The sequence below is a fragment of the Sinocyclocheilus grahami genome, unplaced genomic scaffold (genome assembly GCF_001515645.1).
Source record: "Sinocyclocheilus grahami isolate Dianchi unplaced genomic scaffold, SAMN03320097.WGS_v1.1 scaffold828.1, whole genome shotgun sequence".
Lineage (NCBI taxonomy): Eukaryota > Metazoa > Chordata > Actinopteri > Cypriniformes > Cyprinidae > Sinocyclocheilus > Sinocyclocheilus grahami.
The window spans coordinates 354,254-381,103 of NW_015506007.1; the positions used below are offsets into that span (position 1 = coordinate 354,254).

Below are 26,850 nucleotides of genomic sequence, written 5' to 3' on the forward strand. Positions count from 1 at the left end.
TAACCAGCCAGTGTTCAAAACTATCGCCTTACTTTAGCCCGATTCACAGTTTATAATAATGTTCTCTAATTTGAGCGGCACGGGTCGGTTTTCGCGGGAAATTCGAGCATGGCGCTGCGTCATTACGTCACATCCCGGCTACTAGGCTATCGCATGTGAGGATGCTGCAGGTGGCGGATCGTTTATAGCCTTTTCTCACAGCAGCTACAATAATTAAATGTATCGTTTCAATGGTGGATTGTAATCCAGAAAGGATTATGTGTTTATGAAACACATGTGAATGAAATTAAATTATATTCCAGTCTTATATGTGCTTCTGATTACAGATAGCCTGGGATTACACAAGATTTGTATTTTTAAGACAACCAGTTCGAAGGGAGCATAATTTGCTTTTTGGGTTAAAATGATTTCTTTGGTATGACAATTAGAGATGAGACTGTACAGAAATTGAAATCTACATACACACTATAGGCAATGCTGATGTTGTTAACATTAATAATTTGAGCATAAAGTATAACAATAATAATTTGCATGGTTTGATCTGATATGAGCTAACCGATCTTTATATTAAATAACCATTGGTAGCGCGATTTATTGTAATGATTTTTTCCTCAGTTGGTCAGAACAAACGTGGCAGACTTGTTACTTACTTGTTCAGATGACCATATATGGTGAAATTGCTTATTTGGGCTAGAATCTGTGATTGCGAAGTACATTAAATATCCACACCAGTGCGTGACTGACTGCCACACATACTCCTCAAAACATTAGATTCATCCACTCTGGAGTCGTCAGCCGTCAGCTGTGCCGATGCACAACCCACGCAAGGAAGATAATTCCGCAAACAGCTGCAATTGCAGCAGACAGAGATGGCGACAAAGAGACAAAACTTACGGACAGCAGCTTTAATGCAGGCTAAAAAAAAATATTTATTTATTCACTTTCCTGGCGTTATGAAAACATTTTCATACCAAAAGTTTTAATGTTGCTTGATGTCCACCAGTTCTGAGTAGTTTATTATTATGAAATTAAACAAATTGTTAAACAAATTTAACCATTAGAGAACGTTATTTGTAAATTCTTATTACTATTTAACAATAAATAAATAAATAAAAAAATAAGTTTAGCAATAAATACATAAATAATCAATCAAGGACCGTGCACCCTGCAACGTTCTGGGAGCGTTATGGTTGCAAAAAATAAAATAAAACCTAAAAAGAATGTTCCTAGAACGTTATTATTTAGTTCCCAAAAAAATAACCAAACGGGAATCAAATATTAACGTTACGGGTAAGTTCTGTGTTTGCTGGGTTAGAGTTATTCTACATTATGTTGTTTTGGTCCTTGCACATTTTGTTTGACTTTGTTTTATTATTTAATGTTCATCTTTAATGGTCTCTCTGCCTTGTATTAAAAATTAGTGGATTGCAATAACCATAATACAATAAATATATTAAATTAATTATTTTAATTAGTTTTTTTTTTTTACTTTGAGGGAAAAAAATGCCTGCTCAAATATCTACTCAAACAGTTTATGAAATTATTTATAATTCAATTTCCTGCTTGTGATATTGTGATGGAACAACTAACTTGACTCGTAACTGCAAGTTTAATTTTTTCCCCCTATTTTTAGACAAATATGCTGGGACAATAAAGTTTACAGCATAACATAAATGGCTTTGGTATTCAGCTGAGACATTTTCATTCACTCTAAAATAGAAATGAAAAAATGTTGCAACCCAAACCTTTTGACTCTGTGAGGTGCTCAGCTTTGACCACTAGAGGCGCTGCTCGTTTCCAGTTCGCCATTGCTGGGCGGGACTTAGAACGGAACCAGCCAATGAGCGTCCAGATATCGGCGCAGTGCCCTGCATAGCTGCGGAGCGCCGACCTTCCAGGGTGCTGTGTGTCTGTTTGACACGTAACTTACCTCACTCTCATGTGGTGAAGTCTACCTGTGTGTCGCTTATGAAAGCATTTCGGTCGGTTTAAGACTGACAAACCTTTTGTAACGTTTAGCACAGACTGGTTTCATAACCTGCAACATGGAGCCAGGAGCGAGTGGCGCGACAGCAGGTAAATACTGTATTGCTACAGTAAAAGTGGCATAAAGAGATGGTATGAATGTAATACTACCAAACACCGTTGCATACTTGGACATTAGCTTTAGTATGCATTCGATTATTTAAGGTTTACACATCGTTTGATTAATTAAGAGCAGTAACAGTTGAAATGCCTATAGATGTTATTTGATTTGTTTAGGTTGAGTTGAAAACAATGCACGCATTGTGATTGTTTTGTAGTATACTATGAAGTGTACTAATAAGAAACTGCATTGCCCAGCGGTTTATTCATGCAACTTTGTATCAGATGTGTCTCCTAAAATGCATTCAGCTAAGAAAATTGACACAAATGCTAACATAAAAGTTTAAAGTTGTAAAATTTATGTGGATAGTATATCTCAGATGATTTGATCTGAAAGCAACACGATGAGAATTTTATTTGTAATTTTTGAGTTCTTATTGGAATCTCTGTCATTGAAAACTTGTGAATTTCTCACTTCCACAGGTACTCCATGCGTTGAACGTAGCAAAGTGAAGAAAAAGAGCAGCAAGGAGAACAAACAGGAAGTCTTGGCCCCGTCGGAGCAGACCAGCACTATGAAGCGTCTCTTTGGCTTTGAGAAGGAAGACATCTCCTCATGGCATCGTCTGGTGTGTCTCCTCAGTCGGCCCACTGACCCGGCCTCATTGGGCATTTTCCGTTTCTTATTCGGTGAGTACTCATTTATGCATGGCATATGAAATTTTACAGCATCCATAATTCTGAATTGTGGTTCGGGTGTTAATGTGTGATGTTTTCTCAGGTATGCTGATGGCACTGGACATCACCCAGGAGCGAGGCCTGAGTCATCTGGACTACAAGTATTTAGATGGGGCACCAGTGTGCCGCTTCCCCCTCTTCAACTTCCTGAAGCCCCTTCCCATGGACTGGATGTTCTTTGTGTATTTTGTGATGTTCCTTGGTGAGTTCCTCAAAAAAAGTCTATGAAATACAACATTGACTGCCATTTATTCCTAAATGGCTTTGTTTCTGGAAGTATTTTTGCACATTCATGTTCTCTATAGGCATTTCTAAAAATGTAGTTCAGAGTTTTTATCTTTGAACCAAAAAACATCCAGCTCCTGGAGATCACAATAACTTTAATGTATTTTACGAGTAAACCAATCATCACAATGCAAATGTCATAAATCAAATCAAAGCAATGATGCAACGTTAAAATACTTTTTTATATAAAAAAAAATGTGATTCTGTATTTATATTGTTATTTATGTATTTTTTTAAGTTTTATATTATTAAATTTTTTTATTTAATATATTTTATGTAGAGATTCACAATATATTGGATCTTGGACTATATTAAGAGTTTTTTTTTGTTTTGTATTTATTTCTGTCAGGTAATATTTAATTGTAAATGCCTCTATTTTTATATATAGATTACTTTTTTCATAATTAAACACTTATAGTTGATCTTTAAAAAAACATAATTTAAAAAAGTAGAACTTAAAAAAAATAATTCACTAACCCTGTTAAATGTAATCGGTAGCAAAACTCAAAATATGTCCATATTTTATTCTGTACAATAATGTTTTGATGCGTAAATTCACTTGCATTTAAAATGATTTATTTTAGTTTTTAGTGTTTTATTCATAAATTTTGATGAAATTGTATACTATTTTAATATTGGCCATTTATTAGTTATCAGCCATAACATGGCTTATAAGCATCGACCAGAATATAGTAAATTAGTACATTTATTTTTACTTTGAGAACCTAATTGCATCGATCTAAGCAGATGTTCTTTGTCTCCTTACTGCGTTCACGAGACTGATCATCTTGTGTGTGTTTTGCAGGGGCTGTTGGTATCATGCTCGGCTGTTTTTATCGCCTTGCCTGTCTTATGTTTATATCCACCTACTGGTACGTTTTCTTCCTGGACAAAACAACCTGGAACAATCACTCTTATCTGTATGGACTCATCGGCTTCCAGCTCTCGCTCATGGACGCCAATAGATACTGGTAAACTTCTTGTAGATTATTTGGACACTCACACTTAAAGGGTTAGTTCACCCAAAAATGAAAATTAGCCGATAAATTAGTCATCCTAGGTGTATATGACTTTCTTCTTTCAGATGAATCCAGTCGGAGTTATATTAAAAATTGTCTTTGATCTTTCAAGCTGTTTCATGGCACTCAGCGGGTGTTGCATGCATCAGTCCAAAAGAAGTTAAAGAAAAAGCCCATCCATAAAAAAAAAAGTGTCTCACACGGCTCCGGGGCGTGAACAAAGGCCTTCTGTAGCGAATCCATGTGTTTTTGTAAGAAAAATATCCATATTCAAAACGTAATAATCACTTTAATCTAGCTTGTGCTCACTGTTGTAAACCGAAGCAGTTCCGGGCGGATGACGTATGAGGTCAGCGTTGCGCATGCAACTCGTTCACGAGTCTCGTGAAAACCAACGTTTGTTTACAGGAGCAAAGGAAGCAAAGTTTCCCTACTTTAGCAAAGGAAAATCAGTCTCCTCTTGGCTTATATCGAAATCCTCTGACATTCTTCTTTACAAATCCTCGTTTTGTACTTCTAATTAGTGAGCATTGTTTTGTTTTGATCTCTCTCCTGCGCTTCCGTGTTCGTCATTTCTGAGCGGCGCATGCGCAAAGCCGACCTCATACGTCATCCGCCCGGAGCTGCTTCCGTGTACAACAGTGAGCGCAAGCTAGATTAAAGTGATTATTACGTTTTGAATATGGATATTTTTCTTACAAAAACGCATCGATTCGCTACAGGAGACCTTTGTTCACCCCCCGGAGCCGTGTGAGACACTTTTTTTTTTTCTTTTTTTTTTATGGATGGGCGCTTTTTATTTAACTTCTTTTGGACTGATGCATGCAACACCCGCTGAGTGGCATTAAACAGCTTGAAAGATCAAATACCATTTTTAATATAACTCCGACTGGATTCGTCTGAAAGAAGAAAGTCATATACACCTAGTATGACTTGAGGGTGTGTAATTTGTGGGCTAATTTTCATTTTTGGGTGAACTAACCCTTTAAATATATGCAACAAATATACTTGACACCTTGTCATAACGCAGGTCATTAGATGGAATTCGAAACCCCAGGAAGAGGAACGCTCATGTACCGCTCTGGAACTACACTATGCTGAGAACTCAGGTCAGCTAGTGAATCTCGGAATTGCCCAGAAATATCAACCCTGTGTTGTAGGAGATTATCTACATTGGTACAATTATGATGAGACATTGAATGCGCATTGCCTTTGACAGATCTTCATAGTGTACTTCATCGCTGGAGTCAAGAAACTGGATGCTGATTGGGTGGAAGGATACTCAATGAAGTACTTGGCGCACCATTGGTTATTTGACCCTTTCAAGTGAGTATATTGGCCTCCAACAACTTCTGCTCAAGTATAACACATTGTATTTATGGATCAGCATCATGTTTGTTGTTATTTCTCCTTTGCTCTGTTTCAGACTGATCTTGCCTGTTGAATTGATCAATCTGATGGTGGTCCATGGTGGAGGTCTGATCTTAGACCTCACAGCTGGCTATCTGCTCTTTTTTGATGCCACACGTCCTGTCGCCGCCTTCTTTGTCAGCTATTTCCACTGCATGAATTCCCAGCTCTTTAGCATTGGTAAAAATGTCTCTCAAAACTAGTTCACCCAAAAGATTTGCAATTTATGAAGACTTCATTATCTTTATTTTTATCCTCAGGAATGTTTTCGTACACCATGTTGGCCACAAGCCCTCTCTTCTGCTACCCTGACTGGCCCAGACGCTTTTTCGGCCGTTTCCCAGAGTTCCTCCAGCCCATACTGCCCTTCGTCTCTCCTGCCCCAATTCCCAGCTCCTCCTGCGTCTACCCAAAACCACCCAGTGGGTCTGGAGAACAGCAAGAAGAGGCTCACGCTGCTCCCAAACCCACCACTCTGAGCTTCAAGCACAAGTTTAGAGCCATCTTCACCATCCTTTACATCATGGAGCAGTTCTTCTTGCCATACTCACACTTCCTCACGCAGGTGATTTAAAACTACGCTACACTGTTTGAGTGCAGTTTGATCTAGAACATTCAGTCGATCAGAGGATACAGCGCTTTCACAATCAATGTAAACACAGATAGTGAACCAAAGCAAACATCTGCACAAACCTTTGGAAGAGGGAAGAGATTTAGTCATGTTGAATATGTGTAGAAAGGCAAGCTAAGACAGACATCACTATGGGTAGAGATTTGAACAGATTTATCAGCCTAAGAAATAAACGCAGGCATGAAAATGATCCTACACTGTAGACCTGAATGATACCTCAGATTGTGAATCTTGTTACACACTATTGCTATTACATTTTTATTTATACAAGCACACTTACGATTATGTTATACAATAATACTCATAAAAAAAATCTTATAGTCTTGCATTGAAGGTGGGACCTAAGCCATATCTAGAGAGTGTCATAGAGACACTGGGCTAGACACCAACACCCTGGCAACACAATATTTTGTATTTATTTTAAATAAAAAGTTAAGTTTAATTCATATTAATAATTAAATAATGATGATATTATTATGTTATTTGACTTATGTAACTATTATAAATTTTTTTAATAATCATTTAATTTAATAGTATTGTAACATTATTATTATTTTCTATTGTTTAATGTAGTAATAATAACAAATTAACTTAATAATTTTAATTATTAATAATTGTACATTTTATTAACATTATTTAATTATTAATCATTATGTAATGTAACATTTTGTAATCATTATGATTATTTTCGATTAATATTAACATAATATAACTTTTGTTTTATTTCTTATCTTTATTATTTAATTATTATTCATTATTTACCTTAATGTAACAATTTTTTAATTTTTATTATAATGATTATCATTTAATTATTAAACATTATTTAAGTTAGTGTCAATGTAAAAAAAAAAAAATTTCTATTCATTCTTTAATTTAATAATAACATAATTTAACTTATTTTATTTATCATTATTATTTCATTATAATTATTTAACTTAATGTAACATTTTAATTTTTATTATAGTTATTATTTAATTATTAATCATTATTTAGCTTAGTAACAATGTAACATTTTATTATAATATTCAGAATATAAGAATTTCAAATGTTAAAAATAGAATTTCTTGCCTATACAGGGCTATAATAACTGGACAAATGGACTGTATGGCTACTCATGGGACATGATGGTTCACGCTCGCTCACATCAGCATGTTAAGATCACCTACAGAGACGGAGTAACGGGGGAGATGGGATATCTGAACCCTGGCGTGAGTCACTTGAAAAACACAAACATTTTCTTAAATACTGGTTAAGCTTTATTGGTAATAATTTTGACATACCTCGGTTTATGAAAAATTGAATGTCCATAGTTTAATGTTTCTTTAACTTGCAGTAGAAGCATATGGGAAAAAGTTTATTTTTCATGATAAATCAACAATGTACTACAGATACTGTCAATAGAGCTTAACTTGTTTTGGCCCACAGTATTCTTTATTTTAGCACTACACCGACTGAAACTCATTGAAATTGTACCACTACATTATAATGCTCTTTTAAATATGCTTATCTTCTTTTTCAATGTGGTGCAGGTTTTCACTCAGAGCCGGAGATGGAAAGACCATGGAGACATGTTGAAGCAGTACGCCACCTGCCTCAGTGAAAATCTGCCACGCTTCAATATCTCAGAACCAGAGATCTACTTTGACATTTGGGTGTCCATTAACGACCGCTTCCAACAGAGGTTAGTAATGCTTCTATTGTTCAGTTTACATTGCTAAATGTTCCTTGATTCATACAAAATGATAATCCAAGACTTTATTAATTATAAAAATATGTGTCTTTCTGTCCTGCAGGATATTTGACCCACGTGTTGACCTCGTAAAGGCTGATTGGTCACCGTTCCGGCCCAATTCATGGCTCATGCCGCTGCTCGTTGACCTCTCACCGTGGAGGACTAAATTTGAGGAGATTGAAGGGTCTTTAGACAACCAGACTGAGGTGGTCTTCATCGCTGACTTCCCAGGTATATGTCTGTGTTTATATATCGATATATCTAATTTAACCACACGGATGCTCAGTTACTTGCTGTTGTTGCATTCACAGGCCTTTATCTTGAAAACTTTGTGAGTGAGGATCTTGGAAACACCAGCGTTCAAGTCCTGGAGGGTCTGGTGAATGTTGAAATAGTGGACGAGAAGAAGAACTATAGTTTACAACCTGGTGAAAAGATGCAGGTACAATTATTCGTTCCTCTTTAATGAACTCTTGATTCATTCTGCTGTAACATTTTCAATCGTTACTAGTATTAATGCTGTGTCTATATTAAATTGATGTGATAAATGTCATTATTGTGTATTAAGATTCCAGCTGGTGCGTACCATAAGGTGTACACTGTGTCTGAAGGGCCTTCGTGTTACATGTACATCTATGTAAATACTACTGAAGCGGAGCTGCAGAGGAACTTCACAAAGCTTTCTGAACTTCAGGAGAAAGTGCGCAATGGAACAGGTAGGTTTTTTTTAATCCAAATTCAGATTTAATTTAGATTAAGTCCACGTAAAAACCTTTTACACATGCCACAAAACAAATGGCAACAAGAGCCCACAGCATCTTTATTTAAAATATGAACGGAGCTTTGCTTGTGAATATACAGTACTTGTCTAGTTCAAACTCTTCCTGGCTTTTGTAGTGAAACATCCTTGAACATCAATGCGAGTAAAAGAAGCCACATTATTTTGTGTGTGGAGCTCCCCTGTAACAACTTGTTGCTGTTTGTAGAAACCGAGCCTCTGCCTCCTGAGCTGCAGCCGCTCGTCACCGGTCTCGATGACCAGGACTCGGACCACAGCGTGATCGACCCTGTAGTCCGACTCTTCCTGAAACGACAGAAGCGCATGCAGGAGGTCAAAAAGAGACGAGAAGCTTCTATGGTCGAAAGATTCCAGAGATTTGCCTCAAAGAAATACTACTCGATTAGACGAGGGTATGTTGAGGTGTTAACTCAGATAGTACATGTATACACAGTCATGACAGTACAAGTGAACAGTGTTATTTTGGTTCGTCTTTTGAGGTTCCTGATGACAGCCATCGCTTTGCGTAACCTGGCCGTGGGTTTGCCACCGTTAGAGCAACTGACAAGAGAAGTGGCCTACGCCAACATGAAGGAGCCCGAGACCGATCAGGACGAGCGTCTTAAAGATGAGGTGGGCCACGGAGAGCTGTGAGAAAAGACAATGTTACTGAGCTGCTGGGTGATTCTGCAGCAAATCAACAAATGCTTTAATAGGTCAGTATTTTTGGAGCATTCCACCTTTTGTGAAAAAAAAAAAAGTTTATTGTTTACAGTTTGGTCATTTTTTCCCCTTATTCCCCTTTATTACTTACTGAAACCCAAAAATGAAAATCAGTCATCTTTTACACTCCCTCGTGTTGTTCTAAACCTGTATGACTGTTGGATTTTAAGATTTTATACTGTAGTGTTTTATATTGTAGTTGTAAAACTATTTTATGGTACTTGTTTCTGTTCTTAATTGAACTTCCATTGTATGGAAAAAAGCAGTGGGAACATTCTTTAAAATTTCTACTTTTGTGTTCCATCAATGTCATACAGCTTTGGAACAACATGAAGGTAAAATGAGGATTTATATTTCAAATGTAAAATTTTTGGGTGAACTATTCCTTTAACTACAGAAGCTTATTTCTCCCACGGAATAAAAAAGGTAATTGTGACTGTATTCTCACTATTCAGACTTATTTGAGAGTTGCAAATGTATAACTCACAATTCTGACCTTTTTTCCCCCTAGAATTCTGCATGTCTAAATATTCAGTAAAAAAAAAAAAATTGCTCATAAATGCTAGAAAAAATAGTAAAATAAAAAGTCTGTGGAAGAAATAAGCTGCCATTCTTGAGTCTTATTTTTTCTTTCCCGTGGTTACTGAAATTTGAGTAAAAACACTAAATTGACTTGGTTCTCTTCATTATTTGAGAGTAGAGTATTTGCTAGTGTAAAAGCTATTCATTTACTGTCATTTTGTTCAGTATTAAAATGCTAAACAATGTTTGTGATTTATGTTTGAAGCCTGCCTACCTTTTTTTTTTTTTTAATAAAACCAAAGCGTTTATCCTACAATTCACCCTTTAGTGCTTAAGGTATCCTGCCATGTATTGTCTCATTACAGGATTTATGCAATATTTTAAATCAAATGCAGTTAAAAAAACAATTTTCAAATCCTCTTTCAATTGGACAAATCCTGGCTGTAAAATGTGCCAAACTTGGACAGGTACCGAATTGTCTTTAATGCATAAGTTTCATTATGCAAAATACTGCGTTATTAAATGCCTGGGTTTTATGCAACATAAACCTTCTCACAGCTTTTACATGCGCACTATGATTTTGGGATTATGAAAGCTGTTCAGATGGGATTTGTCTGTATGTGTCCATTTTTGAATAAACAAAGTGCAACACTACCGCAACGTGTCATTATAATGCGATTGAAAGGTGACAAAGTATGTAATTAGTGAATAAATGTGATGTTTTATTGCTGTCAGGTTTAAAATGATATCCAGTTACAACTGATCTTTTCACCCTTGTTAAGGTGCACGAGTCACAATAAAACACACACATAATGGAATGGCACATTGTCCATACGCAGAATTAAAATCTAGAACTGCTTGAAATGGTACATGATAAATCCTGTTTCAGTTTGACCATCAGCTTTATAACATTTAGACAGGCTAAACTTCTCAAACTGCATTATCTTCTCCATTACTACTTCCAACAGTAGTGAAAAACTAGTGTTCATGCACTCTTACTACACAGTGAAGTTCCTAAAAATATTAGACTAATATTAGTCCAGACTAAATTGCATTTTCAAAGAAGAGAATCCACTGAAAATGGTTTACGTAGCTGCAGGATAGCAATGGAGAACGCCAAGTTTTGTACTTTTAACAACAGCTCTTTTTCACAGTTTTGGGCTGTAACATGATACAAGACATTTAGACTGGCTTTACACCGGTTTGGTTCATTCAGTACTTCCCTTTTTGCTAATTATGCCAAGGCAGGTAATCGATAATTGCCACATCAAAAACAAAGAAACACAATAACGTTTATACAATAATTCGGTACATAATGAAAAGGTTCAAGGCTCTTCCAACAATTTCCTTATTTCGCCTCACTTGGAGAAACACACAGTCAGTGGATCAGACGTCCTTCTGACCTCATATATGACACGAGGAGAGATGTGCAAATATATGCGGAGGTACTTCTGATATTAAATGAGACCTTGATTTGTAGGGTTGGGTACCGTTCACATTTTAATCGGTACCTGAATTTCGGTGCCGGTACCCAACGGTACCTTTTTTTCGGTACTTTACTCTGTGTAATTACAAAAACATTTATTTCAGTGAAAAAAATAAGTCCAAAAGTCTCTATTTCAACATTTTGAACAATAGGGCCCTACAAACTTTTTCTTTCTTTTTCTTTTCCCCCCCCCCAGAAATTCTTGTTTTAATTTTTCTGAAAATCAAATGAAGGCATTAAATATTTATTTGAAATCAAATGAAAATTAAACCCCTTTATTTTTCAGACTGAGGTTTACTGTTGAAATTATTACATGGAAGAAAAATTGTGTGAATATTCCTTTAAAACATTTTTTTAATAGGCTAATAATTGTATTGTTTTTTTCTACAATTAAGTGATTTAATGGAGAACGCCAAGTTTTGTACTTTTAACAACAGCTCTTTTTCACAGTTTTGGGCTGTAACATGATACAAGACATTTAGACTGGCTTTACACCGGTTTGGTTCATTCAGTACTTCCCTTTTTGCTAATTATAAGCCAAGGCAGGTAATCGATAATTGCCACATCAAAAACAAAGAAACACAATAACGTTTATACAATAATTCGGTACATAATGAAAAGGTTCAAGGCTCTTCCAACAATTTCCTTATTTCGCCTCACTTGGAGAAACACACAGTCAGTGGATCAGACATCCTTCTGACCTCATATATGACACGAGGAGAGATGTGCAAATATATGCGGAGGTACTTCTGATATTAAATGAGACCTTGATTTGTAGGGTTGGGTACCGTTCACATTTTAATCGGTACCTGAATTTCGGTGCCAGTACCCAACGGTACCTTTTTTTCGGTACTTTACTCTGTGTAATTACAAAAACATTTATTTCAGTGAAAAAAATAAGTCCAAAAGTCTCTATTTCAACATTTTGAACAATAGGGCCCTACAAACTTTTTCTTTCTTTTTCTTTTCCCCCCCCCCAGAAATTCTTGTTTTAATTTTTCTGAAAATCAAATGAAGGCATTAAATATTTATTTGAAATCAAATGAAAATTAAACCCCTTTATTTTTCAGACTGAGGTTTACTGTTGAAATTATTACATGGAAGAAAAATTGTGTGAATATTCCTTTAAAACATTTTTTTAATAGGCTAATAATTGTATTGTTTTTTTCTACAATTAAGTGATTAATTTGGTTGTACTATTTATTTTTATAATTTAATTGTTTTATTTAAATTTGATAGAAAATTGAATATTTAAAGATGTACATTATACTGTACAAAAGTAATACAAGAGTAATATATTTCTGTTACATGCTAAACCGTACTTTTATTTTGACAGGTTGCCATGAAGTTTCTGTGTGTATACACTATGATGATGTTAGTTTTCGCAAATGAAATGGTAACATTTTCGTGAAGTGACTCTCACAGCAGTTCTGGAAATTAAGTTGTGTTCATGCCATCATATAGTGAGACGCAGAGGCGTCAGGCGTGCTTCAGTATTTGTGTAGTAAACAAAACCGCGTTTCTGCCATTCATACATACAGAGGCAAGCGGAACATGCAGGATTCATATTTAAACCATCTTTTTGCATTTTAATATTCACAGACACTAGTTCATATCGCGATTCGAATTAAGTGGCAGACCTACTTTTGATTTATTTGTCCAAAATTGACGAATTCCATGGCATTCCGCGCTATAGAGTAAATTACGTTTTTATGAATGGACCCCATGATCCCGTCCGCGTTTTTGCAGAAACCATATGGCCCTAGAAGTGTAACCACACTTCAGAACATTTCAGCTTGCCCTGCGTGTTGTTTGAACGAGTTGCAGGGTTGATCTCACGTCACAGGGTTTCTCTTTCTCTGTAGCGTATGCGCCCAGATGCGTTCTCAGGTACCGAAATTTGGCACAGATTGATTTAACATGAATCGGTACTCGGTAGTACCGACGCAATTTGGTTGGTACCCTTAAAAGTACCGCGTTCGGTACCCAACCCTATTGATTTGACAGTCGATATGAATGGTTACTTTGTGTAAAACTAAAATCTCAATTCGTGCAAATACAGAACACAAAAACCAACCAGAATCTCATGGAGTGCTGATGCCAAACTACAGTCTTTTTACAGGCTGTAATGAGTGAGTCTGATAAACTGGTGCTGCGTGATTTAGTGTTGGTAATACGAATCCCTTTTTATCCGAGAACTTGATGTGACGTCATCCATAGTGCTGAGATCTACCTCGGCTGGAAGTCTGGGTAAAATATTCCACGTATCACACCTTCAATAACCATATTAGAAAACATATCTGCAAACAATTGAGAAACATACATTAAATGTATTTGTAAAACAATACATGTGCACATGCAGAGTTTATTACAGGATTTTGTTTTTGCAGCAGGTAAAATACTACTTATTACAACAAGACAAGAAACTTTTATTACACAAAAACAAATGAGCAGTAATTAGACTGATTGAAGTTCTCAGCTCAGTTCAGTTCAGATATAATAACATGTGATTCAGTGAGCGAATGAGTCATGCGAGTCAGTTCAGCGAGGATGGGAGTTGTGTGGCTGATTCATACGAATAATTCCTGTTTAAATATTTTTTTTGGGTTCATTTTAAATTTGGCTAAAGAAATTAATACTTTGTGCAAGGATGCATTAAATTGAACATTGAAATATACATAAAAAATTAAATGCTGTTCTTTTGAAAAAAATAAAATCATGGTTTACGAAACCGCATGACTAAACACTGATAATAAAAATAAAAAAGTGTTTTTATCAGATGAATCTTATTAGAATGATTTCTGAAGGATCATGTGACACTGAAGACTGCAGTAATGATGCTGAAAATTCAGCTTTACATCACAGGAATAAATTACATTTTAATATATATTCAAATAGAAAACAGTCATTTTAAACTAATAAAATTTCACAATATTACTGGTTTTACTGTATTTATCAGATAAATGCAGCCTTGTTGAACATAAAAGACTTTTTTTCAAAAAACTTCTAAACTGCAGAATATATGTGACCCTGGAGCACAAAACCAGTCTCAAGTCGCTGGGGTATATTTGTAGCAATAGCCAAAAATACATTGTACATTCTTTTATGCCAAAAATTATTGGGATATTAAGTAAAGATCATGTTCCATGAAGATATTTTGTAAATTTCCTACTGTAAATATATCAAAACTTGATTTTTAATTAGTAATATGCATTGCTAAGAACTTCATTTTGACAACTTTAAAGGCGATTTTCTCAGTATTTTTAATTTTTTTGCACCCTCAGATTCCAGATTTTCAAATAGTTGTATCTCGGCCAAATATTGCCCTATCCTAACAAACCATACATCAATGGAAAGTTTATTTATTCAGCTTTCATATGATGTATACATCTCAATTTCGAAAAATTGACCCTTAATGGTTTTGTGGTCCAGGGTCACATATGTATATTAATCTATAAGTAACACTCATTATAAACACAAACACACACATGCACATTTGTGTTTGTTTTACTGTTAGTTCATGATGCTTAATGCATTAGGTATTGTGAACTATATTTAGCATCTATATTCATTTTTAGATCTGTGTAGCAAAACTATTGTTTTCTTCAAAAATATTTGTATTTATCAGTCACCCGTGAACAGGAGTGAAGAAAACATGAATGCATATGAATTCTTCTAAATCAAAGGAAAGAAAAGAAATATGAAGGGCAGTCATGTACCGTTGGTGGTAGGCAGCAGATAGGGATCCCTCAGGAAGAGAAGTGCTGGTTGATGTGTCAGTTTACTGCAGGGTTTGGAGAGGAAAGGTCAGAGAGAGAACACAATGACTCACAAACTAGTTGAGTTTGTGATGACAGTGATAAAACACAAAGCTGACTGTGAAATTTATCACGCGAGTGGTGTCATTTCCCAGCTAGCGCAATAACTTCTCAAAAACGCTTTTATAAGAGCACTTGACATCAAAATGGCTCTGAAATGGTTTGGTTTTTTACAGAAAACCCTGTTGATGTGCAGTGCTTCTTTCAGATGTAATACTGTAATAAGCTGATTCGGTTTCAAATGACCTAAACAGAAAAAGAACACACACGTACACTGTACAATGATCTTTTTGGAATTACTATATTGAAACGTCTTTGTTTGTACAAAAGTCTGCTTTCTAAGGCCTTTACTTCAGACAAAATGACACACTATATAAAGCCTTACCCACAACTCTCAGTTTTCGGCAGTGACGGGAAATGGCGGATATTGAGGAAGTCCAAGAATATCTTTGGAAGAACCTCATTTTCCATGATTATAGTCTACACTCCCACACAAAGAAAATCAAATGGTTATTCCAGAAAACAGGAAAGCACTGTTTTTCATCGTGTGATTTCATTTGTTGAGCATCAATTCGGTCAATACCTGGAGGTAGAGCTCGAGTCCTTGTCTCCTCTGCTCAAGAACCTTCGGCACCCAGTTCCTCACATGCTTCGAAGGGATTTCTAGAGGTTTAATGATCTTTTTAAGCTAGAAAGAATAGATGATAGGGGAAAAACATGTTACAAACTGGCCAGAAGCTGTCTCAAGAGTTTACACACAAGGGCAGACACGTTCTTTCCTGGAATTTCTGCATTTTCCAAAAACTGTACATTGCGTAAATGTCTGCTTCATCTGACACTGACTTCAGATACCCACTTTCCTCAATGTACACAATCATATATGATGTACTGTTGCAGCACACAATAAACAGTCAACAACAGTATTCTTTCTGAGCACATACAGTAAACACAGAGTAAAAATGAATACAGCTGAGCTGATTTTAAGCTGAAAACTTGCAATCAACACGCTGTTGCTCACATTCCAGAATTCCTCTGTGAAATATAAACAGTAATTATGTATATTAGCACTCCTTTGGAATGACCCCGGGGCCACTGTGAGAATGTTTCAGGACAAAAACGATTAGGTAATGCATTTAATGTCTTTAGTTTTATGAATTAACAATGAACAAACATCTTTATAGGCTATAATTTAGAAAGAATATATATATATAATTTAGGTTAATGTTAATTTATACATACATTAAAATAATAAATAGAGATAAATATTAAATATAGCAACTGGAAACTGGAATATAGCAACTGGAACTTTTCTTCCATATTGTGACAAGTTTTGTTTATCTAATAATAAGGAATAAGGAAGTACATTTTAGAATTTATCCTATAAATTCCTCCGTTTCTAAATATTGTGCCATTGAAAGACATGCTGTGTTTCTGCAGGGTATTAGAAGAAACACCTGACTGTTTATTCTTTAATTGTAACATGAACGTGAATCGAGTTCTTTAATTACATCCCTCAGACTTACACATCTTTAAGAGAGTTTATTTAAAGATGAGTCTAAATTTTGATATTATGCTTTTCTCCTATGCAGATTTTTGTTTAAATGTGTTTTTTTCCTATGTGATTCTTTGATATTTGAGGTATGATTGTGATTTCCCTGTTCATTTTATGTGATTTTATGTTCTGCAAATAAAAACGTATATATTTTTTATTTATTTATTAAATATATACAAATGTAAGTCAGTTTATTTTAACTGAATGAATCATTCAAAAGTAAGAAAAATCAAATGCAAACAGAAAACATATGGGGTGAATTTGCATTTCATGCAAACTATAAATACACAGATGCTCATTGTTAATACAAGTTGTTACCGATACATTAACTAATGTTAATGCATTCAAATACACAAAAAACATTAATTGTATTTATGCATTTAGTATACGTTTGTATCCAAAGCAACTTATAACTGAGTTATAACATAAGATGAATAAATGCTTTGAGTACTGTTTATAAATAGTTCATATTAGCTGTTAATATATATAACCTTCTCATAAAGTGTCACCGGAAAGCTTTCTGGCACATACAAATGTGTGGCTAAAAATAAAATGTCTGTGGTTGAGCCCTAGATACTCACTCTAGATTTAGCAGAAAACGCATTATACCATAATAACCAATGTATGCATGCTTACCATTTTATGTAGAGCGTGAAATTCACTGTATCGTTTCTCGACAGTATGCTGTCTACCACACATGAGCACCTCGATCTTAAAAACCTGGTGAGAAAAAGTGCGCTTCCATTATTTCTTTTACATTTAAATGCGTAATGTTTGCTGTCGTACATTTGAATGCAAGCGTGTTTACGCCCGCTGGCTCGATCTGATAACAGTTTTAACTCACCGTGTAGCCCTTCTCAATGTTACTGCCCTCCGACCGAAAAGACGGGATTGACACTTCTATAGCATGCATGATCCGGCAAGATGTATCCGTTATTATGTGGAACAATAGGTCAAATAACTCTACGAGATTTTTGGCTGGTACTGCACTGTAATTTTAATGGTTGTCAAGTTCACTGGGAGCCTGACATGGGAAGAATTGAAAAGACCCCACGCGCTTCTTCTCCATCGCACGCAGGAGTCTGCAGATGCAATGCTGCCACCTGTGCGTCTGACAGGGAAATGCATCATCAGCCCGGCACCCAAAAAATAAACATTTGCCCATTTGCTGGAAATTTGGTCACCCTCAGGCCTGCCAAGATGTAGATGAGTTTGTTTGTTAATCAGAACAGATTTGGAGAAATTTAGCATTACATGACTCAACAATGGATCCTCTGCAGTGAATGGGTGCCGTCAGAATGAGAGTCCAAACAGCTGATAAAAACATCACAGTAATCCACAAGTAAACCACACAACGCCAGTCCATTAATTAACGTCTTATGAAGCTAAAAGTTGCACGTTTGTTAGAAACAAACCCACCATTAATACATTTTTAACTTCAAACTGTTGCTTCTGGTCAAAATAGGAGTGACACTGCAGAGGATCATTGGTGAGTCAAGTCAAGTCACCTTTATTTATATAGCGCTTTTAACAATACAGATTGTGTCAAAGACACTGAACAGCATTAATTAGGAAAATAGTGTCAATAATGCAAAATGACAATAGTAAACACTCATTTTTCAGTTAAAGACAGTTCATCATTGAATTCAGTGATGTCATCATCCAGCTCAGTTCAGTTTAAATCGTATCTGTGCAATCATTTGCAATCAAGTCAACGATATCGCTGGAAATGAAGTGTCCCCAACTAAGCAAGCCAGAGGCGACAGCGGCAAGGAACCAAAACTCCATCGGTGACAGAATGGAGAAAAAACCTTGGGAGAAACCAGGCTCAATCGGGGGGGCCAGTTCTCCTCTGACCAGACAAAACCAGCAGTTCAATTTCAGGCTGCAGCAATGTCACATTGTGCAGAGGACTCATCTGGATCCTGTGGTGAGCAACTGATATTATGCAAAATTTCTCCAAATCTGTTCCCATTGAGAAACAAATTCATCTACATCTTAGAGGGTATTAGGGTGAATGCATTTTCAGAACTATTCCTTTAAATGAGTAAAGACTGCTGCTGTTCATGCTATAATAAATGGGGTTTCAAGTTATCTGATTGCAGTTTCAATAACTCATATAATTTTTGTAATTTAAAAAAAAAAAAACTTGTTTTATATATAAATTGTAAAATCAGCCAGGTTACCAATAAAGATAGCCGATTAATGATTAAAATGACCTCAACTGTATCCTAATTTAGTCGAAAATATTTTTGTTGTTGTTTCAGTTATTTAAAGGGGTCATATGATGCGATTTCAATTTTCCCTTTCTCTTGGGAGTGTTACAAGCTCTTGGTGCATAAAGAAGATCTGTAAAGTTGCAAAGACTAAAGTCTCAAATCCAAAGAGATATTCTTTATAAAAGTTCAGAGTCAACCACACCTACCTAAAACGGCTCGTTCTAACACGCCCCCACATATCTACGTCACTGTGTGGGAAGATTTGCATAACGCCGCCCAAATGTTCACGCAAAGAAAGAAGGCGTAACTTTTATTCTCGCTGTAGTATTGTTGCCGCCGCCGCCATGTTGTGAATGCGCTGGGTGCTTTGTTGTGAAAGCGAAACTACTTTGTTTGGTCTTCCAAAAGAGGACGATATCTGCTTCGTCATGCCTGGAGCTGATCCGTGCTGGTCGCTGAGGAAATACATCAACTTTGCGCTGTGGATCACCGGATCGGCTTTCACCGTGGACGAAGCGGAGTCCAGCCCGCAGGCATCACAATATGGTGAGGGAAATAACATTTCCGTCACACGCTTGAGGTATTCGGCCAATCACAATGCACTGGATAGCTGGTCAATCAGAGCACACCTCGCTTTTTCAGACCGATGAGCTTTGTAAACATCGACACGTTTCAGAAAGGCGAGGCATAGAGGAGAAACAATAATGTACAGTATGTGGAAAATAATGTGTTTTTTTAACCTTAAACCGCATAAACATTTCATTACACCAAATACACAAAATAATGTTATTTTTAGCAGCATCATATGTTAAAGATGTTATTAGTAAATCTATATATACAGTACATTTGATTTACATAGATTTTTTATTACTTTTAGAAAATACTTTAGAAATCACACAAAACTGTAAAAAAAAAAAACAGCACATATAATATTTACTTTGAGCAAACATTTTCTGAAATTGTAGCAAGATTTATGGATTTAATTATCAATGTGAGAGTGGCAAGTTAAAATACAAGACAAAGTCATTTAATGAGGCTGAGTGTGAAATTATTTATTCAAGTAATTTTCATTTCATATATAAAACGTGTTGCAGTAATATGAGCATCTGTATATAAATATCTACTTAGAATACACAACTAAAGCATCGCTCTAGCACACTAAAGCATGTTTTAGGTAAAAACCCCAGTGTGGATCACTATCTGAAGGTTTAATGTTTATCATTTATCAGTCTGAGAGAATGATGCTGAATGATTTGGGGAATGTGTGGTATCTCTGCAAACTGTGGTGGTTTTTTGGCAGTATAAGCACCATTTTATCTAAATTTCTAAAGGAGGAATCCAGCACAATATGATCCTGGACTCTATGTTTTTCTTTTTTCTTTTTTGCTTAGTAATTTCATAGCAAAAAAAACAACAAATAAACGGAATAATGCAATTCACTGTAAAACTGGACTTACGCCTCAGGCTTCTATATTCTGTGGCATTGTCAACATTAAAATGCCCTGCTGATTATTGGCTCTCACAAACAGGAAAGTGGCCCATGATCGGCGTCCATTCATCTGTTCACTTTGTCGCAGGTTTTTTATCATCAAACTTCTTTTCTGATTATCTTTCCCTATTCCTTAGGATCCTTTAGTAGATTCTCAATACCTGAAATAAATATAGCATATTAATGTCTTTAGTTTAACTAGTCAATCGAAACATAATGTATACAATATGAAATAAAGGAAGTATAGCCTACTCACTGTGAAATATGACATCCTGAAACATAAACGTAGTTTCCGGTGTAACGTACATCACAGCGCACATTATTGTTACTGTAGTCCGACTCTGGCACCTGGTAACTGGGATTTATACTAACCTAAACCAGAAAAAGACAAACAGGCTGAAAGTCAGGAACATGATATTGGACATTTTTTGAATGCAATAATAAATTATTTGATTAAGGCCATAAACCTTGAGAATGTAGTTTCCAGGTTTCACATCAGTAATATCTATCCACTGGCAGTCGATGTCGGCATTGTAAGTGTCATAACACCCTGGAGTCAGGCCCTGGAAATACAACAATAGCATACTTTTAGCACATGCACATGTAAAATAGTTATGGTACCTTGAAGTACAATGTTAAAACTAAGGTATAAGCATCATACAGCATCATGGTATTTTTTCAAGTAACATATTATACCATCACTGGACCATAGTAAGTATACGATCAGACATGTTTCATTAAGGTCACTTTTTTCTTGCAGTATCTCTGATATCTCGTATTTTACTAGGTGGCTAATTCGTATGAATTCATACAACCTCTTTTGTACATTTTCGGTGAGGGGTAGGTTTAGGGGTGGTCATTCATTCATACGAATTCCTATGAATATGCCACCTTGTAAAATATAGGCTACGATATTTCACAAAACATATTAATTCATACCAGCCAGGTCGTACAGTTTAGACATCTCATAAAATATTTACAAATTGCCATGAGATTGGGTTGAATAATTACATATTTTTATTCCATGTTTGTCAAGAATTTATTTTCGACAAACATAGTGATCCCAGAATTCATTGTAAATCCATCCAAGATGGTGGACACTGCAGGAGAAATATTAATTAAATATGTAATATCATTCAATATTGATTTTTTTGCATATTTTTTTGAGTAGTACCCTTACAAAAATTAACTATGATTATACTACAAATAAAACCAAAAAACCATGGTTACTTAAATGGTGGTAACCACAAATGAATCATGGTTTTGCTACACTAACCATAGTTTAACCATGGTATTTATAGTAAACTAAAAATTTATAGTAAATTGTGGTTATACAAATTTATAGTAAAACTGTGGTTATACAAATGGTAGTCAATATGCTAAAAAAAAACATGGTTACCACACTTTTACTATAATAAAACCATGGTTAATTTATGTAACGCGTGTTGTAAGTTTAGCAACATGCTAACTTCAGAATCTTCAGAAATCCATTGTGAATTGAGTCTTCTGTCTTTCAGTGAGTCAGTGAGTCTTTCAATGAGAAGCACTATTGTTATAAAGTACAAAGTTTAAAATCTGTCACTTGAGGTTTCATTTGAGTAGTTTAATGTATTTCTTATGTTTAGGCCTACTGGAGTAGTGTTGGTAGCTTAGCAACATGCTAACCTCAAAGGCTTTAGAAATCCATTGTGATTTGAGTCTTCTTTGTGTTTTTTATCAAAGGCACTATTTTGCAATACAATGTTTCAAATCGGTCACAGGTTTAATTTCAGTTATGTCGTTTTGGAACAGAGCCATAGAAGCACATAAATAATAAATGAGAGTGACCTGAGTGTGGGAGGTGCAAGCGTATCGTCGGTAGTAGCCGTAGTCACAGGACGTGTCCTCCAGACAGAAACTGGCCTTGTGTCCCTCTGCTACTCTTCTCTGTGAACTGGATTCCAGCAGGTCGTAATGACTGAACTCGTCCATGCTGTGGTAGTGCCTAGAAACAGCAAAGTAAATCAGATTATCATCATGGATCACTTCCAACTGGTGCATTTTAAATTTTGCCTGCCTCTGCAGAATCACATTTCTAGGTGGGTTAGTTAATAGGCTTTAGAATGCATTCCATTCATTTTCAATGCTGTAATCCGATTGATGAACTTCCTAAACACTGGGACATATATCAGATCTTCAGGAAGAAAAGAATATCATGCAGAGTATTTCCAAAAGAACTCCATGGCCGACGTGTGAGCAGCAATTTACACCACGCAAACCTCTGCTTATTTCACCTCAAATGGAGACAATCTTTAAGACAATCGTTAAACATTCAACCAATTTTTCATGCAGTTTTTTCCATGCAATTACAATGAATGGCGACTTTTGAGCTTTAGAAATGTAACAAAAGTGCCATAAAAGCATCATAAAAGTATTTTATATAATTTGTGTGCTACATCTCAAGTCTTCTAAGGCCAAACAAGAAACAGACTGAAATTTGATCTTCCCCTTAAGCTGTTAATTTGAGAATCACTGCTGTCAGAGTTGAGTTGAACGAGAGCCGTCTGACTTGTCTAGAAATAATGCATTCCCTTTCATGGGAACTTCGAACTGCGTCCTCTAGGGGTCGCTATGGGGAACGCCTCGTCGTGACCCGTGTCTGAAGTATACATTGAAAAAACACCAACTCGTTGGCCGGCGACAGCCATGACGTCACTACCGGTGCGACTACAGTATAAATCGGCGCCGGGAGCAATGCGCAAAGGCGGTTATGAGAAGATGCCCCTATAGAGAGACGCTGGTCAGCTATCTCTCTATGGGTGAGATGTCCTCTAAGACTCCCTTCCTTGACATCTCGCTCGGATGCCAGGGCATACGCAGCAGCAGCTGGTCGGGCTGTCGCTTCATTGCACACGATGGTGATGCTTCAAGCATATCAGGCTGACCGGCTGAAGGACCGGGATAGAAGTCCAGGTCTGAGCCCGAACAACCCAGGGGTCCTAGCCCGTCTCAGTTTGAGGATCAGAGACTGGCTCAGAAGGCTAGTGTCGCGGCTCTTGCTCCTCCCCCGCCCGCGGGTTGGGGTAGGAAGAATCGCGGCTCAAAGGAAGGTGAGTAAAAGACCTAAGGGATGTGATCCAGACAGGGCGTCAGTGCTTTTGTCCGGATCAGAGTGATACCTCAGTATCTACTCATTTCCTTAGGGGGTCTTACATCTGCCCTTATCTTCACCTTCCTAAATTCCCCTGTGACCACCATCTCCACCTGACCGAGGTTAGGTGGGAAATTTCCTGCATTAAAGTCTCCTATACTGGACCTATTAGGTTTGGTTGGTTCTACGGCTTCATAGTGACCATCTTACTGATGATCCGGTCTAGAGGCTTCTTCGGAACAGAGCTCCGACGCAGGAACCATGGTGGGTGAGTACGATCCATGTCTAAATATATGTATATATAAATATATCCCTTAAAGGAATCTGTTTCTGATTCCAAGCCTTGAGCTCTACCCCGGGCCCAGGAGTCTGGCCCTAACAGGTAAGTTTTTTGGGGTATGTAGCCTAGGCCTTTGGCCATAGGGAGTAACGTCACTGACAGCAGTCTAACGTCCCAGGGGCGACTCACATAGCAATATGGTAGTTGGTACTTAGTGCTCGCCATGGTTCTGGCTTGCACTCCCCTCAGCATGGTGGCATGGGTATGCCGTTCCCCATAGCGACCCCTAGAGGACGCAGTTCGAAGTTCCCATGAAAGGGAACGTCTCAGGTTACTTATGTAACCATGGTTCCCTGAGTAGGGAACGAGACACTGCGTCCTCTAGGTTTCTTGCCATGCTCCGGACGCAAGCTTCAGATGAAGAAGTGAATGATGTGTAGCTCCCGGCGCAGATTTATACTGTAGTCGCACCGGTAGTTACGGCATGGCTGTCGCCGGCCAACGAGTTGGTGTTTTTTCAATGTATGCTTCAGACACGGGTCACGACGAGGCGTTCCCCATAGCGACCTCTAGAGGACGCAGTGTCTCGTTCCCTACTCAGGGAACCATGGTTACATAAGTAACCTGAGACGTTTTTGTGAAATGTGAAATGGATTATTTAGAACCGATTCATTGAATCATCAAGATCCAACTCAAAAGAACAATTCATTCACAAATCAGACATTGCTACACAAATGGCTTAAAGAGATCACTTTCAAAGCTTAAAAGCTCCGGTGTATATTGATTGTAATTATATGGGGAAAAGCAACCAGTACATTCTTCAAAAATTCTCCTTTTATGTTCTACAGAATAAAGAAAATCAAACAGGTTTGGATTGAGTAAATGATTCAAAAAAGTATTTTCTGGATGAAATATTCCTTTAAACCAAGTGGAAAAACCGCAGCATAGCCAAAAATCACTTCATATTATCTTAATGGACAATTCAGTAGCCCCAGCTTTAAAAAAATACAATAAAAATAGTGCAGTCTAAATAATAAATAACAACCAGAAAAGTTCATATTATGACACGTCAAATAAATGCAGGTCAGCACACAGACCTTGCGCCTCATTTACGTGTAAGACCTAAAGTCATTGTATACACTGGAGCTTCTCCAAATGTACGCCGTAGTCGGTGGTGAGACACGGCTTACTTCAGGACGAAACTATGCAGTGAGCCATTACTGAGTCAACTGAAGTATAAGCAGCAATAGTGGGCCTCTTCTAAGTGTTTTCATTTAAACAAGAACACAGACCTTTTTCCCCTGTAAAAACAGCACCACCAGCACTAGATTCAGATATCAGTCAGATACAACACTCAAACCATGATAAAGCTTCACAATCTTACTTTTGCCTAAGGAATTCAGTTCATTGCATCATATCTGCTCCCTTTAGAGTTCTCAAACGTGGTCTGTGATGCATTACTAAACATGCAACTGCAGAAATGGTTGGACCTGTCAGATTCTGACTTACTGATGGCAGCTGTGCCATTCCCAGGTGTAGCGTGGCCTGCTGGGAAGGAAGTCGGAGGTTCCTTGGTTCTTGACTCGCTGCGGGAATCTCAGCAACATACGCGTGTCGTAGTCTCTCACGCTGGATCTGTATGCAGTGCTGCTCGACAAAAACAGCCCAGCGGTTACAAAATATCAGACATTCCTTAAGTTTCTCATATTGTCCTAACAGCTTTCAGAATGTGTATCTTGGCCCCGTGGCCACATTTCAAGTGCACATGGAACAACTACAGATGCACGTTTCCAAAGAAACTACTGGACTATTTTCTGCGTGCCCCAGTAATGTGTTTCGCAGTCATGCATGTGATAATTTTTCCATGTAAACAGCTTTATGTGAAATCTGTTTGTAGAGTTTCTAACTTCCCATCGTGGCAGGACTTTTCGTTTAATTCGTTCCCCTCTCACCGAGCTGGTTTGAGTTATAGGATGTTCCTACCACATGGGTTTTAAATAGGTTCTCATGACTCATCTATTACACTTGGAGGAATGCGAGGTCGCTAACTCTCTCTAGGTGCAGCACTGCACCAAAAATCTTGATTACGTTCTTCTGTTTTATATCAGCAATAGTACCTCGCCAAGCAGTTTTCCTCAGCGGCGCATCTGAGATTGTACATTGGAACTCTCTGCACATAGGCGGATGCTTGGATGTAGTATGGGTCTCCAACAAGATCAGGCAAACCTATGAAACACGGAAATGTTTTATTAAAAGATACAAGAAAATGTACAGAATTCAAATAAAAATACAAGATAATTATTTTAAAACAGCTTATACTAGCCTGACCACCTGCCAAGTTCTCAAAACCCCTCGAAGAACCATCAGACCACCCTGACAAGCAAACCACCTTAGCCTGTTTTTTTTTCTGCAAGGATGCCATTATTTTAACCCAAGAGTTTCAATTAAATTAAACACATGTAATTAAAATACAAGAGGAGGATCCGATGGCGTCATGCTCTTTTTTTTTTTTTTAAATAGGTGCCGAATATTTTTAACACTTTTTTTAACTTTATATTTCTTCATATAGCTTGAATGGTATAGTTTCATAAATGGTGGACAGATTATGCATTTTGCCACTGGATGAGATTGACCAAAATTAGACATTCGAACTGTTGATTTCTAACACAACATTGCAAATCATTCTTAATCCAGAGTAGCCTATTATGCAACGTAATAATCAAATATCAAATTAATAGTATTTTTATTTGTTTATGTGGAAAGTTGCCCTATTATTTATTTATTTTGGGAAGTTGCCAAATCCACCAAAAATATAACATATGAATAAGCATGATGCTAAAATTGCAGAAAGTAAAGACAGACAGACAGACAGACAGATAGATAGATAGATAGATAGATAGATAGATAGATAAAGAGACAGACAGACAGACAGACAGACAGTCAGACAGTCAGA

At 36.8% G+C, this 26,850-nt stretch overlaps 3 protein-coding genes across 5 annotated transcripts in view; 1 reads left to right on the forward strand and 2 right to left on the reverse strand.

Moving 5' to 3' along the window:
• Nucleotides 1-9,708, forward strand: part of LOC107562573 (vitamin K-dependent gamma-carboxylase-like) — a 10,945-nt gene extending 1,237 nt beyond the window's left edge. The window contains exons 1-15 of one of the 2 annotated variants that reach the window (XM_016247225.1): nucleotides 1,866-2,076; nucleotides 2,569-2,775; nucleotides 2,867-3,025; nucleotides 3,914-4,079; nucleotides 5,158-5,236; nucleotides 5,347-5,453; nucleotides 5,554-5,717; nucleotides 5,798-6,102; nucleotides 7,245-7,376; nucleotides 7,698-7,849; nucleotides 7,962-8,131; nucleotides 8,212-8,342; nucleotides 8,469-8,616; nucleotides 8,887-9,091; nucleotides 9,179-9,708. In XM_016247225.1, the coding sequence (XP_016102711.1) occupies nucleotides 2,046-2,076; nucleotides 2,569-2,775; nucleotides 2,867-3,025; nucleotides 3,914-4,079; nucleotides 5,158-5,236; nucleotides 5,347-5,453; nucleotides 5,554-5,717; nucleotides 5,798-6,102; nucleotides 7,245-7,376; nucleotides 7,698-7,849; nucleotides 7,962-8,131; nucleotides 8,212-8,342; nucleotides 8,469-8,616; nucleotides 8,887-9,091; nucleotides 9,179-9,332 (2,310 nt within the window). In that variant the 5' untranslated portion in view covers nucleotides 1,866-2,045 and the 3' untranslated portion in view covers nucleotides 9,333-9,708. Of the gene's footprint in view, nucleotides 1-1,865; nucleotides 2,077-2,568; nucleotides 2,776-2,866; nucleotides 3,026-3,913; nucleotides 4,080-5,157; nucleotides 5,237-5,346; nucleotides 5,454-5,553; nucleotides 5,718-5,797; nucleotides 6,103-7,244; nucleotides 7,377-7,697; nucleotides 7,850-7,961; nucleotides 8,132-8,211; nucleotides 8,343-8,468; nucleotides 8,617-8,886; nucleotides 9,092-9,178 lie in introns of those variants that run through there. The other variant, XM_016247226.1, reaches the window with a different exon arrangement.
• A 3,643-nt stretch (nucleotides 9,709-13,351) lies between these two features.
• On the reverse strand, nucleotides 13,352-17,847 carry snx24 (sorting nexin 24). The gene is made up of 7 exons (XM_016247229.1): nucleotides 17,624-17,847; nucleotides 17,416-17,499; nucleotides 15,811-15,915; nucleotides 15,613-15,707; nucleotides 15,451-15,473; nucleotides 15,129-15,200; nucleotides 13,352-13,709 (listed from the first exon to the last, which is right to left on the reverse strand). Exons 1-7 carry the CDS (start codon nucleotides 17,690-17,692, stop codon nucleotides 13,639-13,641), a joined length of 519 nt encoding a protein of 172 aa, XP_016102715.1. The 5' UTR covers nucleotides 17,693-17,847; the 3' UTR covers nucleotides 13,352-13,638.
• Nucleotides 17,848-20,010: 2,163 nt separating this feature from the next.
• Nucleotides 20,011-26,850, reverse strand: part of LOC107562574 (protein-lysine 6-oxidase-like) — an 8,563-nt gene continuing 1,723 nt past the window's right edge. For both annotated transcript variants that reach the window (XM_016247228.1, XM_016247227.1), the window contains 6 exons: nucleotides 26,015-26,123; nucleotides 25,407-25,544; nucleotides 22,315-22,471; nucleotides 20,955-21,050; nucleotides 20,744-20,859; nucleotides 20,011-20,648 (listed from right to left, as the gene is read on the reverse strand). In XM_016247228.1, the coding sequence (XP_016102714.1) occupies nucleotides 20,642-20,648; nucleotides 20,744-20,859; nucleotides 20,955-21,050; nucleotides 22,315-22,471; nucleotides 25,407-25,544; nucleotides 26,015-26,123 (623 nt within the window). In that variant the 3' untranslated portion in view covers nucleotides 20,011-20,641. The remainder of the gene's footprint in view (nucleotides 20,649-20,743; nucleotides 20,860-20,954; nucleotides 21,051-22,314; nucleotides 22,472-25,406; nucleotides 25,545-26,014; nucleotides 26,124-26,850) is intronic.

Excerpts from the sequence above, each read along its gene's own strand:
- snx24 (XM_016247229.1), bottom strand. The coding sequence starts at position 17,692 with ATGCATGCTATAGAAGTGTCAATCCCGTCTTTTCGGTCGGAGGGCAGT. Across the intron at positions 17,500-17,623 it reads ACATTGAGAAGGGCTACACG|GTTTTTAAGATCGAGGTGCT; the intron begins GTGAGTTAAAAC and ends TTTTCTCACCAG. Across the intron at positions 15,708-15,810 it reads GACTCGAGCTCTACCTCCAG|ACTATAATCATGGAAAATGA; the intron begins GTATTGACCGAA and ends GTGGGAGTGTAG.